This window comes from Rhinoderma darwinii, chromosome 12, assembly GCF_050947455.1.
Source record: "Rhinoderma darwinii isolate aRhiDar2 chromosome 12, aRhiDar2.hap1, whole genome shotgun sequence".
Taxonomy (NCBI): domain Eukaryota; kingdom Metazoa; phylum Chordata; class Amphibia; order Anura; family Rhinodermatidae; genus Rhinoderma; species Rhinoderma darwinii.
The window spans coordinates 78,454,332-78,471,723 of record NC_134698.1 but is presented as its reverse complement, the minus strand read 5'-3'; the positions used below and the strand labels follow the sequence as shown (position 1 = coordinate 78,471,723).

The window sequence follows — 17,392 nt, the reverse complement described above, 5'->3', positions numbered from 1 at the left end:
CTAGCAGGTCGGTTAATGCTGCAGTTTTTCACCTGGAATTCCCTGTGGCGCACAGAGCGGATATGCTGTGTGCTTTTACACAGTGTATCTGCCCTGTGTGAACTCAGCCTAAAAGATCCAAAATCGTATTCATCATTCACTAACATTATACAAATGGCCACTGCAGCAACAAGCACTCTAAGGGCATGGCCCCACGTGACGTATTTCTTCCGCCACTGTCTGCATCAATGCCGCACAGAATCTGCATTGCAGATTCTGTTGCGGCTTTGCCTAAAATGGGCATTAAATTGATGCAGACTGGCCGCTGCGTATTGAGGTGAATGTACTTCCCTTCTCTCTATCAGTGCAGGATAGAGAGAAGGGACAGCCCTTTCCCTAGTGAAAGTAAAAAGAATTTCATACTTACCGGCCGTTGTCTTGGTGACGCGTCCCTCTTTCGCCATCCAGCCCGACCTCCCTGGATGACGCGGCAGTCCATGTGACCGCTGCAGCCTGTGATTGGCCTGTGATTGGCTGCAGCCTGTGATTGGCTGCAGCCGTCACTTGGACTGAAACGTCATCCTGGGAGGCCGGACTGGAGGAAGAAGCAGGGAGTTCTCGGTAAGTATGAACTTCTATTTTTTTTTACAGGTTGCTGTATATTGTGATCGGAAGTCACTGTCCAGGGTGCAGAAACAGTTACTGCCGATCGCTTAACTCTTTCAGCACCCTGGACAGTGACTATTTACTGACGTCGCCTAGCAACGCTCCTGTAATTATGGGTGCACACACGTAGTCACCCGTAAGTACGGGAGCCCCATTGACTCCCTCAGTCTGACTGTAGACCTAGAAATACATAGTTAGTAAAACCAATACGCTCCGCAGCACACATAACATCTACATAACTTCTGCGGACTTCATTGCGGAATTTTGACTCTCCATTGAAGTCAATGGAGAAATTTCCGCAATGAGTCTGCAACAAGTCCGCTAAACGTCCGCAACAACCATTGCATGCTGCGGACACCAAATTCCGCACCGCAGCCTATGCTCCGCAGCGGAATTGTCCACAACGTGTAAACGAACCCAACCACAAAGCTGTGGAAGGCAATGGAGAAACGTGTACGCTGCGGACTGTCCGCACCGGAATCCCAGAGCAATTCCGCCACGTGTGGTCATGCCCTAAACCTCATTTGAATCCCAAATTATGGTGAATTTGTGAACCCCACTCCTGTTCTGCTAGAGAACCCTCCTGAAACTGCCAAAAACGCCCCCTGTGATGCAAATTTGGCCAAATCCCGCTCCTTTGGTGGTCCAGTTCTGTTGATAAGTATGTATCAAGAATGCCCAAAATATGCCGTATTATACCCACCTATTTCCCACACCTTATAGGAAGAGACTATTTGACACTTGATCTTAGTAGAAACTTTGTATCTTTTATATATTTATTATGTTTAGAAATAAACATTTTCTGGATTGGTTGCAGCAATTTACAAGAGAATAAGCGGAGCAGCACAGGAGGCTGGACACCGAGGCGCAGCTATGTACAAACTTCAGGATGGCATCTTACCATCTATTGAATAACACACGCTCATGGACAACATCAATGAAAGCGAAATGGCTGGTGGGCCAGGTTGCCCTTCTCACCTACATGTGCTGAGAAGGGAATGGGACCTCCTAGATAGTGGGGTGTGACTACATAAACCAGCCACAACAGGGGCCCCATTTTTGCATACAGGATCCCGTTTGCTCTATGTGTGACAAAGTCCTACAGTGGATTCTTACAGTAAAAGGGGTATCCCCAAATTAGACTTGTCAATAGTATGAGTCTCAATGGTGAGGGCCAGCTGCTAGAAGCTCCAGCGATCTCAAGAATAGGAAGGTTTTGGTCCCATCCGTTCATGCTCTCATGCTGTATTTTCCTATAAAAACATAACCTGTCACTAGGTCATATAAGTTGTTTGAACTTGTTAACTGACCTGAATAGCGTGGTTGCCCCCATTTCAGCGCGGTTTTACTTTTTTTCCTGGACCCCCCTATTCCAGAGATATGGCCCACTGTTGGGTTGGCTCCCTCTATGATAATTTGCTGAAGTTAGCCAACAGGGTGTGAACTGCCTTCAAGCTGCCTCCTGCTTATCGGTCAGCATCACAGGCAGGGAAGCTAGCTCCACCCCATTGGCTAACTACAGCAAATTAGCATATAGGAAGCCAACATAACAGTGGCCCATATCTCTGGAACAGGGGGGGTCCAGGAAGAAAAGAAAAACAGCGCTGGAATCAGGGAGACAGTGCTATTCAGGTCAGATAACCAGTTCAACTTATATGACCTACTGATAGGTCCTCCTTACGTTCAATGGAGAGTAAATGAGGACTGGGGTGAAAATTGGTCCACTCTTGGGATCAGCGGGGGCTTCAGTAGCCATTTAATGACATATCCCACTGCCCTGTACTATTTGAGGAAACCTCTATTCAGTGCTTGTGAAATTATGCAAATATTTTGTAAATGTTACGCATAAGTTGGTGCCTCCTTTGTTGCAGTATTATATGTTCACATTTTTAATCTGATCATATAGTTAAAGGAAAACTCCAGTGATCTCATAACTGTAAGGGTATGTTCACACGGCTTATTTTCGGCCATTTTTCAGGCCGTAAACAGTCGAAAAACAGCCGAAAAATCGGAAGCAGAACGCCTCCAAACATCTGCCCATTGATTTCAATGGGAAAAACGGCGTTCTGTTCAGATGACACTTTTTTTTAAAAAGAAATGCGTGTCACTTCTTGAGACGTTTTTGGAGCCGTTTTTCATTGACTCCATAGAAAAAAGGGCCGTAAAAAACACAGCGAAAAAGGCGACTTTGAATAAAAAACGTCTGAAAATCAGGTGCTGTTTTCGCTTGAAAACCTCTCCGTATTTTCAGACATTTTTTGCTAAGCGTGTGAACATGCCCTACTGATGACTTCCAGTAGGAGACCAGTGATGATCTTGCTTGAAATGGAAACTTATAAACACCTTATTTATTTATTTTCAGTTGGGTCCCATAATGCAGAATTTTTAATTGGTGTTTTTGAAGATTCTCCTAGCCTGGGTGGAGCAAAGTTGTCACATGACTGTGTGTACTGTTGTAGTAAACTACTAGGGGGTGGAGTCTCACACATATTTGCCGAGGTGGGAACATTTGATTCACGGAGATAGCGAGTTGCTACAATATAGAAACCATACGTTTACAATAGGCAGATCAGGAACATATACAGACACTATGTAACGGCCAATGTTTACAAAAAAATTTCCCTTTAACGATGCAGAATAATTTACAAAATGCTTCTTCCGTGCATTGAAAAAAAAAATCTAAAATAAAAGTTGGTTTATAACAATTTCATGTCTTGAGATATGAGGCGTTGATTGGTGGAGTTAGTGATTTTCTTATCATGCCTTTCAAAACATTCGCTCTAATCCATGTTTTCCCAGATATGCGGGGGTCCCAGAGATCGTCCAATTGAAGGGGTTGTAGCACTCATAATTAGAACTGCGGAAACCGGCATAACCACATGTAAGGATGGATTGTTGGGCCTGGAAAAGCAATGAATGGGCCACGGCACTCATTCTGCTGATTCGGGGGTGTCTTGGGGGTTGGACCCCACCAATCCCACATTGATGGCCTATCCATGATGATGCTATTTTGATAAGGAATGGCAATCATGAGTGAACATTGGGTTCTCCAGTCTTAAGATTAAATTCTCCATATCTAAGCTTTCTGTGATGACCACATTGTGGATGGGAGGGGGTTGGGGTGCACGTTAATGGTAAGGGAAGTCACCCCTACATTTTCTGGTTTTGAATGAAGAAGGAATTTGATCTTGACCAAACAAGGGTTCACGTGGCAAAAATGTTCTCTTTTTGGGTGGTCAACTTTTTCAGAAGCAATGCGTGGAAAACTGGACACGGTCGCAATGACTCAATTGACAAATGGTCTACGTCCACAACTCCCACCTTTGTACCCCATTGAATTAAATAGTGGTGTAATTCCTGTTATAGTTAGCAACTTTAACTTTTTCTGGGAAAATAATTTTGACATCATTATCGGCTTCTCTGTTCGCTTTCATGTAGAAATCCTTTTTCTTACGAATCAAGTGGCTGTACTTGGCGTTGGCCAACCAGGTCTCGCACTTTGAAAAGAAAACAATTCCAGTTGTGATGAGAACAATGAGGCACGTAAGAAGACCAAGAACAATGAAGCAAATGATCTGACTCCTGCTGAGGAAAGGGTCCATATTGTGGACTGTCTCCTTCATTGTGATCTTCAAGACCTCGTGACCTTGATGTGGGAAGATTTTGTGGTGGGGCTGAAAATGATAACGATTGACCACAGCATGGACCTTCTTATTTGTATTCGATACATCACATGTAGGTCCTGCGTAGTCAGGCAGACACGTGCACCGATATCCATTGATTTTCTCGTGGCAGGTCCCACCATGGGCACATGGATTACTGCGACACAACAAAGTGACTTCCTTGCAAGACCGACCACTGAACCCGATTGGACACTTGCACTCAAACCCTCCACCAACATCGGTGCAGTTACCACCATTTGCACAAGGGTTTGGGTTGCAGTAATCTTTCTTTACTTCACAGTGATCACCATCAAAGCCTACAGGACACTGACAGGAAGCTCGAGAAGCAAAGCCGTTGTCGTCTATGCAAGTCCCTCCGTTTTTGCAAGGAGACCTGTAGTAACATACAAAATCAGATGAATTACAATAATTAATAAATCTGGGAATCTGTTGGAAAGAGGGATGGGCTGAAACTGGGAGGGTGTAGCAAAATACTACTTTTTTTTTTTCTCATCTGGGAGTGGATCTCAAAGAAACGAGCCGTATAAAGCGGAACTATATCATTCTCAATGCACTCCTGCTGTATGAACCTGGTTTAAAAATACACTAGTTAAATTAATTCCTAATTTGTTATAACAGTTATAACTATTATAAATCTATCTCTATGTACAAAAATATAGCTACAATACAACTTTCCCCAATATACAAAAATATAACTACTGTAATACTGCCCCTATATTCAAGAATATAACTACTATAATACTGCTGCCTATAAACAAGAATATAACTACTATAATACTGCTCCCTATATAAAAAAATATAACTACTGTAATACTGCGCCTATATTCAAGAATATAACTACTATAATACTGCTCCTATATACAAAAATATAACTACTGTAATACTGCCCCTATAGTCAAGAATATAACAACTATAATACCGCCCCCTATATACAAAAATATAACTACTGTAATACTGCCCCTATGTTCAAGAATATAACTACTATAATACTGCCCCCTATATACAAGAATATTACTACTATAATACTGCCCCTATATACAAGAATATAACCACTATAATACTGCTCCCTATATACAAGAATATAACTACTATAATACTGCTCCTATATACAAGAATATAACTACTATAATACTGCTTCCTATATACAAGAATATAACTACTATAATACTGCCCCCTATATACAAGAATATTACTACTATAATACTGCCCCTATATACAAGAATATAACCACTATAATACTGCTCCCTATATACAAGAATATAACTACTATAATACTGCTCCTATATACAAGAATATAACTACTATAATACTGCTTCCTATATACAAGAATATAACTACTATAATACTGCTCCTATATACAAGAATATAACTACTATAATACTGCCCCCTATACACAAGAATATAACTACTATAATACAGCCGCCTATATACAAGAATATAACACTATAATACTGCCCTCTATATACAGGAATATAACTACTATAATACTGCTCCTATACACAAGAATATAACTACTATAATACTGCCTCCTATATACAAGAATATAACTACTATATTACTTCCCCCTATATACAAGAATATAATTACTATAATACTGCCTCCTATATACAAGAATATAACTACTATAATACTGCTCCCTATATACAAGAATATAACTACTATAATACTGCTCCTATATACAAGAATATAACTACTATAATACTGCCCACTATAGACAAGAATATAACTACTATAATACTGCCGCCTATATACAAGAATATAACTACTATAATACTGCCCCCTATGTACAAGAATATAACTACTATAATACGGCCCCCTATATACAAGAATATAACTACTATAATACTGCCCCCTATATACAAGAATATAACTACTATAATACTGCCCCTATGTACAAGACTATAACTACTATAATACTGCTCCTATATACAGGAATATAACTACTATAATACTGCCCCTATATACAACAATATAACTACTATAATACAGCCTTCTATATACAAGAATATAACTACTATACTACTGCCCCCTATATACAAGAATATAACTACTATACTACTGCCCCTATATACAAGAATATAACTACTATAATACTGCCCCTATATACAAGAATATAACTACTATAATACTGCTCCCTATATACAAGAATATAACTACTATAATACAGCCTTCTATATACAAGAATATAACTACTATAATACAGCCTTCTATATACAAGAATATAACTACTATAATACTGCTTCCTATATACAAGAATATAACTACTATAATACTGCTTCCTATATACAAGAATATAACTACTATAAGGGCGGGTTCACACATGGCGGAATTGCACTTAAATTCCGCTGCGGACACTCCGCAGCGTTAATCCGCAGCGGAGCCGTTTCTACATTGACTTTCACTTTAATTTAGCAGTGTTCGTTTACACGATGCGTACAATTCCGCTGCGGAGCATAGGCTGCGGAGCGGAATTTGGTGTCCGCAGCATGCTCTGTCTGTTGCGGAGCAGTGGCGGACTCATGGCGGAATTTCTCCATTGACTTCAATGGAGATTCAAAGTTCCGCAATGAAGTCCGCAGCTGTCATGCACATGTCATGTGTGCTGCGGATGCGTCTTGCTTTTTTTACTTGACATTTCTTCATTCTGGCTGGACCTATGTATTTCTAGGTCTACAGCCAGACTGAGGAAGTCAATGGGGCTCCCGTAATGACGGGAGCGTTGCTAGGAGACGTCAGTAAATAGTCACTGTCCAGGGTGCTGAAAGAGTTAAGCGATCGGCAGTAACTGTTTCTGCACCCGGGACAGTGACTACCGATCCCAATATACATGTATCTGTAAAAAAAAATGAAGTTCGTACTTACCGAGAACTCCCTGTTTCTGTCTCCAGTCCGGCCTCCCAGGATGACGTTTCAGTGTAAGTGACGGCTGCAGCCAATCACAGGCCAAGCACAGGCTGCAGCGGTCACATGGACTGGCGCGTCATCCAGGGAGGTCGGGCTGGATGCCGAAGGAGGGACGCGTCATAAAGACAACGGGCGGTAAGTATGAATTTCTTTTACTTTCACTAGGGAAAGTGCTGTCCCTTCTCTCTATCCTGCACTGATAGGGAGAAGGGAAGCACTTTTCCCGCAGTCCGCAGCAGCTAGTCCGCATCAATTTTCTGCACATTTTGTGCAGATCCGCTGCAGAATCTGCAACGCAGATTCTGTGCGGCATTGATGCGGACAGTTGCGGAGGAATTCCGCCATGTGTGGTCATGCCCTAATACTGCTTCCTATATACAAGAATATAACTACTATAATACTGCTCCTATATACAAGAATATAACTACTATAATACTGCCCCCTATACACAAGAATATAACTACTATAATACAGCCGCCTATATCCAAGAATATAACACTATAATACTGCCCTCTATATACAGGAATATAACTACTATAATACTGCCCCTATATACAAGAATATAATTACTATAATACTGCCTCCTATATACAAGAATATAACTACTATAATACTGCTCCCTATATACAAGAATATAACTACTATAATACTGACCCCTATATACAAGAATATACCTACTATAATACTGCCCCTATATACAAGAATATAACTACTATAATACTGCTCCTATATACAAGAATATAACTACTATAATACTGCCCACTATAGACAAGAATATAACTACTATAATACTGCCGCCTATATACAAGAATATAACTACTATAATACTGCCCCCTATGTACAAGAATATAACTACTATAATACGGCCCCCTATATACAAGAATATAACTACTATAATACTGCCCCCTATGTACAAGACTATAACTACTATAATACTGCTCCTATATACAGGAATATAACTACTATAATACTGCCCCTATATACAACAATATAACTACTATAATACAGCCTTCTATATACAAGAATATAACTACTATACTACTGCCCCCTATATACAAGAATATAACTACTATACTACTGCCCCTATATACAAGAATATAACTACTATAATACTGCCCCTATATACAAGAATATAACTACTATAATACTGCTCCCTATATACAAGAATATAACTACTATAATACAGCCTTCTATATACAAGAATATAACTACTATAATACAGCCTTCTATATACAAGAATATAACTACTATAATACTGCCCCTATATACAAGAATATAACTACTATAATACTGCTCCCTATATACAAGAATATAACTACTATAATACTGCCCCCTATATACAAGAATATAACTACTATAATACTGCTCCTATATACAAAAATATAACTACTGTAATACTGCCCCTATATTCAAGAATATAACTACTATAATACCGCCCCTATATACAAAAATATAACTACTGTAATACTGCCCCCTATATACAAGAATATAACTACTATAATACTGCTCCTATACACAAGAATATAACTACTATAATACTGCTCCCTATTTACAAGAATATAATTACTATGATACTGCCCCCTATATACAAGAATATAACTACTATAATACTGCCCCCTATATACAAGAATATTACTACTATAATACTGCCCCTATATACAAGAATATAACCACTATAATACTGCTCCCTATATACAAGAATATAACTACTATAATACTGCTCCTATACACAAGAATATAACTACTATAATACTGCTCCTATATACAAGAATATAACTACTATAATACTGCCCCCAATGTACAAGAATATAACTACTATAATACTGCTCCTATACACAAGAATATAACTACTATAAGGGCATGACCACACATGGCGGAATTCCTCCGCAACTGTCCGCATCGATGCCGCACAGAATCTGCGTTGCAGATTCTGCAGCGGATCTGCACAAAATGTGCAGTACATTGATGCGGACTAGCTGCTGCAGACTGCGGGAAAAGTGCTTCCCTTCTCCCTATCAGTGCAGGATAGAGAGAAGGGACAGCACTTTCCCTAGTGAAAGGAAACGATTTTCATACTTACCGGCCGTTGTCTTGGTGACGCGTCCCTCTTTCGGCATCCAGCCCGACCTCCCTGGATGACGCGCCAGTCCATGTGACCGCTGCAGCCTGTGCTTTGCCTGTGATTGGCTGCAGCCGTCACTTACACTGAAACGTCATCCTGGGAGGCCGGACTGGAGACAGACGCAGGGAGTTCTCGGTAAGTATGAACTTATATGTTTTTTTACAGATACATGTATATTGGGATCGGTAGTCACTGTCCCGGGTGCAGAAACAGTTACTGCCGATCGCTTAACTCTTTCAGCACCCTGGACAGTGACTATTTACAGACGTCTCCTAGCAACGCTCCCGTCATTACGGGAGCCCCATTGACTTCCTCAGTCTGGCTGTAGACCTAGAAATACATAGGTCCAGCCAGAATGAAGAAATGTCAAGTTAAAAAAGCAAGACGTATCCGCAGCACACATGACATGTGCATGACAGCTGCGGACTTCATTGCGGAACTTTGAATCTCCATTGAAGTCAATGGAGAAATTCCGCCATGAGTCCGCCACTGCTCCGCAACAGACAGAGCATGCTGCGGACACCAAATTCCGCTCCGCAGCCTATGCTCCGCAGCGGAATTGTACGCATCGTGTAAACGAACACTGCTAATTTAAAGTGAAAGTCAATGGAGAAACGGCTCCGCTGCGGATTAACGCTGCGGAGTGTCCGCAGCGGAATTTAAGTGGAATTCCGCCATGTGTGAACCCGCCCTAATACAGCCGCCTATATACAAGAATATAACACTATAATACTGCTCCTATACACAAGAATATAACTACTATAATACAGCCGCCTATATACAAGAATATAACACTATAATACTGCCCTCTATATACAGGAATATAACTACTATAATACTGCTCCTATACACAAGAATATAACTACTATAATACTGCCCCTATATACAAGAATATAATTACTATAATACTGCCTCCTATATACAAGAATATAACTACTATAATACTGCTCCCTATATACAAGAATATAACTACTATAATACTGCCCCCTATATACAAGAATATACCTACTATAATACTGCCCCTATATACAAGAATATAACTACTATAATACTGCCCCTATATACAAGAATATAACTACTATAATACTGCTCCTATATACAAGAATATAACTACTATAATACTGCCCCTATATACAAGAATATAACTACTATAATACTGTCCCCTATATACAAGAATATGACTACTATAATACTGCTCCTATATACAAGAATATCACTACTATAATACTGCCCCTATATACAAGAATATAACTACTATAATACTGCCCCCTATATACAAGAATATAACTACTATAATATTGCCCCTATATACAAGAATATAACTACTATAATACTGCTCCTATATACAAGAATATAACTACTATAATACTGGCCTCTATATACAAGAATATAATTACTATAATACTGCCCCCTATATACAAGAATATAACTACTATAATAGTGCCCACTATATACAGGAATATAACTACTATAATAGTGCCCACTATATACAAGAATATAACTACTATATTACTGCTCCTATATACAAGAATATAACTACTATAATACTGCCCCCTATATACAAGAATATAACTACTATAATATTGCTCCTATATACAAGAATATAACTACTATAATACTGCTCCCTATATACAAGAATATAACTACTATAATACTGCCCCCTATATACAAGAATATAACTGCTATAATACTGCCCCCTATGTAGAAGAATATAACTACTATAATACTGCCCTCTATATACAAGAATATAACTACTATAATACTGCCCCATATGTACAAGAATATAACTACTATAATACTGCTCCTATATACAGGAATATAACTACTATAATACTGCCCCTATATACAAGAATATAACTACTATAATACTGCCCCTATATACAAGAATATAACTACTATAATACTGCTCCTATATACAAGAATATAACTACTATAATACTGCTCCTATATACAAGAATATAACTACTATAATACTGCTCCTATATACAAGAATATAACTACTATAATACTGCCCCCTATATACAAGAATATAACTACTGTAATACTGCTCCTATATACAAGAATATAACTACTATAATACTGCTTCTATATACAAGAATATAACTACTATAATACTGCCCCTATATACAAGAATATAACTACTATAATACTGCCCTATATACAAGAATATAACTACTATAATACTGCCCCCTATATACAAGAATATAACTACTATAATACTGCTCCCTATATACTAGAATATAACTACTATAATACTGCTCCCTATATACAAGAATTTAACTACTATAATACTGCCTCTATATACAAGAATATAACTACTATAATACTGCCCCCTATATACAAGAATATAACTACTATAATACTGCCCCCTATGTACAAGAATATAAACTACTATAATACTGCCCCTATGTATAAGAACATACTTTTAAGTAATTGGATAATATTTTTGATTTGCTATTTAGATAAAAATGTACCTAATTCCTTAGCATGAAGGATAAATCATCTTAATCTTATATTAACCAGCTTCAGACCTCCTGGTATGGGGCACGGAGATCAGTCAGGATATTTTGAGCTGTTTAGAAGGACTGTAGACTTGTTAATTGGATCTGAATTGCAAATCTCTGAACAGCTAATGAGACCAGCAGAACAGGAGGCAGCTGCTATCATTTTTAAGTCCCCCGCCTTGTAGAACATTAGGTCCACATCCTGGAGATTAACTATTACTAATACACCAAAAGCTAAGGAGGCACCATGTACCTCATATCTCGAGAGATCCGTTTAATCCAATTTTGAATGATATTCTAAAGCTGCCAGAAAGCTGTACCTGGGTTGACCACCACTTACATCATGAGTGGCGTATATATGACGTCACCCTATAGAGGATCTATGTGACTCTACCCGGCATGATTACATTATTGTGAAGTTGTCATATCCTCATTGCAAAGTTTAAAGTACTGCTGTTTTCTTTGGACAGATGGGACCCCAGATATAGGACCATATTTGCATTACACTTGGCTTAACACTTAGTGCTGCATCATTAATAGTGTAACAAGTCATTAACAATTATTAAGAGAGTCACTTGAGGTGGGGTCTCTTATTTAGGGCCTCCATCGATTATTCAAAATAAAGGGTGGCTATATAGAGTATGTCTTTTCTCTGGAGGACCCAGTATGTCTGTACATTACATGGCAAGCCTATTGATTCCAATGGCACCATGTAATACTTTAATTCCCCTGTGGTGGCGCTGCAAAAAATTTGAAGACTTGCTGCCGGCTTCACCTGCACATTACAGCTGATCACTCGGGATCTCTGTAGTGTGACAAACTGTGATCAGCTTATTTACATGCGATCTTTCTGATGAAAAGATATTGTTAAAAGCAGACAACTCCTTTAAAGGAATTTTTTGGGCAAAGCTGAGAAATTCAGAGTTGCCATTAATTTTTGGTTTCGTTCAACCTCCATCATCATGCCGCTCTTTTCCCTCATTTAAGCTGACGGGCCTGATACCAGTCTACCCATGGTAAACTAAGCAGTATATGTAATATACAAAATTTAGGACAAGAGAGGGCGGAGCCTGACTCAAAGTTAATCCATTGCCCTGCATTGCATTCACTGCTTTAGGTTGTGGGCAATAAGAGGGCGCAACCATTCAGGGCTACGCTGAATTTTTCCGTTTTGTTGGAGTAACCCTTTAAGTTTCTCCTACTTGTTTTTATTTAAATGAGATCAGTTACCCATTTGTAATGCAGGGTCCTCTTTTAACCATGCAGTTTTTTCCTGTAAATCCCGGAGCACAAAGACAAATATATCCCCCGTCGCCCGTTTCGATGCAGGTAGAGTTACTGGAACAGGGAACAGCAGCACAGGGATGGATATCTGTGGAAAATATAAGTATGTTACATTTGTAATACACTAAAGTATGCTACTCCAAATACATCATGTACACAGTTCTCCTCTATTCACAATCAAAGCTGCATTCAAAATCCTGCCGGCTATTTTTTAAGGACTTGTAAAAGTATAGGGTTGTTTTGTTTTCATTGTTTTTTAATTTTATTTAATTTTATTTGCTTTGTCTGCTTCGAGTACCCAAACACCTTGTCCCACTCCTGGCTGGGCACAGGTGGCAGAGCACTGCTGTGATCTGTGTCCTAGGACCTAAAAGATGGATTTTTGGCTGGTGTAGACCATATATAATACAGAGAGAAATGTAAGTAATGGGCAAAAGACACCAATTTTATTCATGACCACAACAAATATTCTAAAGAGTAACCCAGAGCAAAAAATTCTTCAATAAAAATATTTTATACTGCTTGAACTGCAGGTGGCGCTGTTGTCAAGGGTTTACTCGACTTTCAACTAGAAGATTTTTATTGTAAAAATAAGAATCATCCCAAACTTTTTTTTTTTAAATTAACTTTTTATACTATGATTTTTTTTTAAACGTTTTTGAATAACAGGAGTTTGTATTAATGATCCACGCACCAATGTTGCAGTGACTGCCGATCCAGCCCTCGTCACAGATACACTGCCAGGGTTTGTTACAACTTCCATGGACACAACCAGGGAATGAGATACACTGGTCACAGAACTGCCCTTTCCAGCCAGCATGGCACCTACAAAAAAAGAAAAAATATTCAAGGAACAGTCCAAGCAAAACTGACACTACATTATGTCTATTGCAATAAAAGTCCATCAGCTATATAGTCCGTACCTGCATTCTCCAGGACCCTCACAGTAGCCATTTGTAGGGGTGGCAGCCGGGCCTGCAGGCTCCTAGAAGACACATATTAAACAGCATGTTACATTGATTCCCTTTAGTTATACACATCTTGAAGTGTATCCAGTCCCTGGTAGTACACAGGTTACTTACCCTCCTCCAGGCTCCAGTCCTGTTCCTGGTGGAGAAAAGAGAAAATGGTGCAGCTGTTCCCTGACAGCCGCTCCATTGTCCATGACCAGAAAGGAGCTTTGTCTATCCAGCAATCAATTGCTTCTAGGAGGCAGCTACACGTTACAGTGACTGTCCATCCTTGAACACTCAATGGGTCCAAAATTCTATGCTAAAAAGATGTCTTAATATATCTTTTATAAGGGTTTGTTCACACGACCTATTTTCAGCCGTTTTTCAGGCTGTAAACATCCTGAAAAACGGCTGAAAAATCGGAAGCAGAACGCCTACAAACATCTGCCCATTGAAATCAATGGGAAATACGGCGTTCTGTTCCGAAGGGGCGGTTTTTTACGCCTCATTTTCAAAAAATAGTGCGTAAAAAGAAGCGCATGTCACTTCTTGAGACGTGTTTGGAGCTGTTTTTCATTGACTCTATAGAAAACAGCTCCAAAAACGGCCATTGAAAATGTTGTGAAAAAAGCTAGTTTGCTTAAAAAACGGCTGAATCAGGAGCTATTTCCCCTTATCAGATGTTTTTTTAGTAAGAGTGTGAACATACCCTAAGGGTTGTATCTTCATTTTTCTGATACAGAGTTCCAAATCCCCTGCTTAGATATAGAGTTAAATTATATATTCCTGGCTGCATGCAGTCACCACTAGGGGGAGTTTACTGTATACTGATTATACAGGGTGGGCCATTTATATGGATACGCCTAAATAAAATGGGAATTGTTGGTGATATTAACTTCCTGTTTGTGGCACATTAGTATATGGGAGGGGGGAAACTTTTCATGCTGGGTGTTGACCATGGCGGCCATTTTGAAGTCGGCCATTTTGTACCCAACTTTAGTTTTTTCAATGGGAAGAGGGTCATGTGACACATCAAACTTATCGAGAATTTCACAAGAAAAACAATGGTGTGCTTGGTTTTAACGTTACTTTATTCTTTCATGAGTTATTTACAAGTTTCTGACCACTTATAAAATGTGTTCAAAGTGCTGCCCATTGTGTTGGATTGTCAATGCAACCCTCTTCTCCCACTCTTCACACACTGATAGCAACACCGCAGAAGAAATGCTAGCACAGGCTTCCAGTATCCATAGTTTCAGTTGCTGCACATCTCGTATCTTCACAGCATAGACAATTGCCTTCAGATGACCCCAAAGATAAAAGTCTAAGGGGGTCAGATTGAGAGGCATTTCTTCTGCGGTGTTACTATCAGTGTGTGAAGAGTGGGAGAAGAGGGTTGCATTGACAATCCAACACAATGGGCAGCACTTTGAACACATTTTATAAGTGGTCAGAAACTTGTAAATAACTCATGAAAGAATAAAGTAACGTTAAAACCAAGCACAACATTGTTTTTCTTGTGAAATTCTCGATAAGTTTGATGTGTCACATGACCCTCTTCCCATTGAAAAAACTAAAGTTGGATACAAAATGGCCGACTTCAAAATGGCCGCCATGGTCAACACCCAGCTTGAAAAGTTTCCCCCCTCCCATATACTAATGTATCACAAACAGGAAGTTAATATCACCAACCATTCCCATTTTATTTAGGCGTATCCATATAAATGGCCCACCCTGTACATTAAATTCAATAATAACACTGTATGCAGTAAACTCCGAAGCTCCCTCTAGTGGTGACTGCAGACAAACAGAATATTATCATTTAACACAGTGGGGGGAATTTCTTAAGTAAATTTGTCAGGCTAAAAATGACCACGCCTCTTTTTAGCTGAGCCCCACCCACTTCTTAGTGAAGTACCGGGAGTGGCTCAAATGCCTTAAAAGTCATGATTGTTTTTTGCCGCAAATTGTGTCTTTTGAGGCATTTGCGGCTTTCCTACATAAGAAAAGTGGTGTAGAAATAAAAAAACATCCCCCCCCCCCGTGTCTATACAGGAGATTTGAGAAAAATGGAGCTCTGACAGTAATAAAGATATATTAATAAATAATTCAGCGCAGAATGTTGGATATTTGATATAGGTATTTAAGGTTGGACATTTACTTTCATAAGCTCAGCTCTGCTTCATCTGTATGTTGCTTCACTGAACGTTTCAGCACTGCTACATCTGCATGTTGCTACATTGACAATTTCAGCACAATGTCTACCCTTCCCCATTGTGATTCCTCTTTACAAGACCTAGGTACTTACCCAACAAACAGGGTGCAGAACGAACAAATATGACCCCATTGCAGCTCCTACAGCGTTCACCCATCTTTTCCAGGCTCCTGAAAGGCTCCCTATTTATACAGAGCTACATCCCCTACGGCTATGTAGAGATTTCCTCCATGATAGGTGTGATCAGAGCTGAGCGTTTGTTATTTGGATGCTCTAAGCCATAAACTGGGCTGGATTTACCCTCCGGTTGTGGTTAGTACTCAGCAGCCCTTCTCATTGGACAGCACATGATATATAGTAATGGCTTCTGCTGCCAACCATTTAAGTTCCTGTCTGTACAGCGAGGGATGAAATACGCTCCTTTAATGCTGTCGTATAAAGACTGTGAATAGGCCACGGGTTTCAGGTATTGGCGCAGCGCGTCCTGCTGGAATCTCGAATAATAAATGTATAATGGGCTGTTCTAAAGTTTTGCAAGGAAGCATCATTAATATTTATGAGATCTATTTATAAATGTTCATTTTTAATAAATCCTCAGAGTACAAAGAAAAAAAAAATGTTACTCCCTAAATATGTTGTCAATTGTGACCCCCCCTCCCCCCCACCCTTAGGCTGGGTTCACACGTGGCGGAATTTCACTTGAATTCCGCTGCGGACACTCCGCAGCGTTAATCCGCAGCGGAGCCGTTTCTCCATTGACTTCCACTTCTATTTAGTAGGTTTCGTTTAGACGATGCGTAAAATTCCGCTGCGGAGCATAGGCTGCGGTGCAGAATTTGGTGTCCGCAGCATGCAATGAATGTTGCAGAGTTGTGGCGGACTGGTTGCGGACTCATGGCGGAATTTCTCCATTGACTTCAATGGAGATTCTAAGTTCCGCAATGAAGTCCGCAGCTGTCATGCACATGTCATGTGTGCTGCGGATCCGTCTTGCTTTTTTAACTTGACATTTCTTCATTCTGGCTGGACCTATGTATTTCTAGGTCTACAGCCAGACTGAGGAAGTCAATGGGGCTCCCGTA

General features: G+C 39.6%; 1 protein-coding gene across 1 annotated transcript in view; it reads right to left on the bottom strand.

Moving 5' to 3' along the window:
• Positions 1-1,390: 1,390 nt before the first annotated feature.
• Positions 1,391-17,392, bottom strand: part of DLK1 (delta like non-canonical Notch ligand 1) — a 40,618-nt gene continuing 24,616 nt past the window's right edge. The window contains exons 5-8 of the mRNA XM_075843507.1: positions 14,066-14,127; positions 13,837-13,967; positions 13,089-13,230; positions 1,391-4,701 (exon numbers count right to left, since the gene is read on the bottom strand). Of these exons, the coding sequence (XP_075699622.1) occupies positions 3,984-4,701; positions 13,089-13,230; positions 13,837-13,967; positions 14,066-14,127 (1,053 nt within the window). The 3' untranslated portion in view covers positions 1,391-3,983. The remainder of the gene's footprint in view (positions 4,702-13,088; positions 13,231-13,836; positions 13,968-14,065; positions 14,128-17,392) is intronic.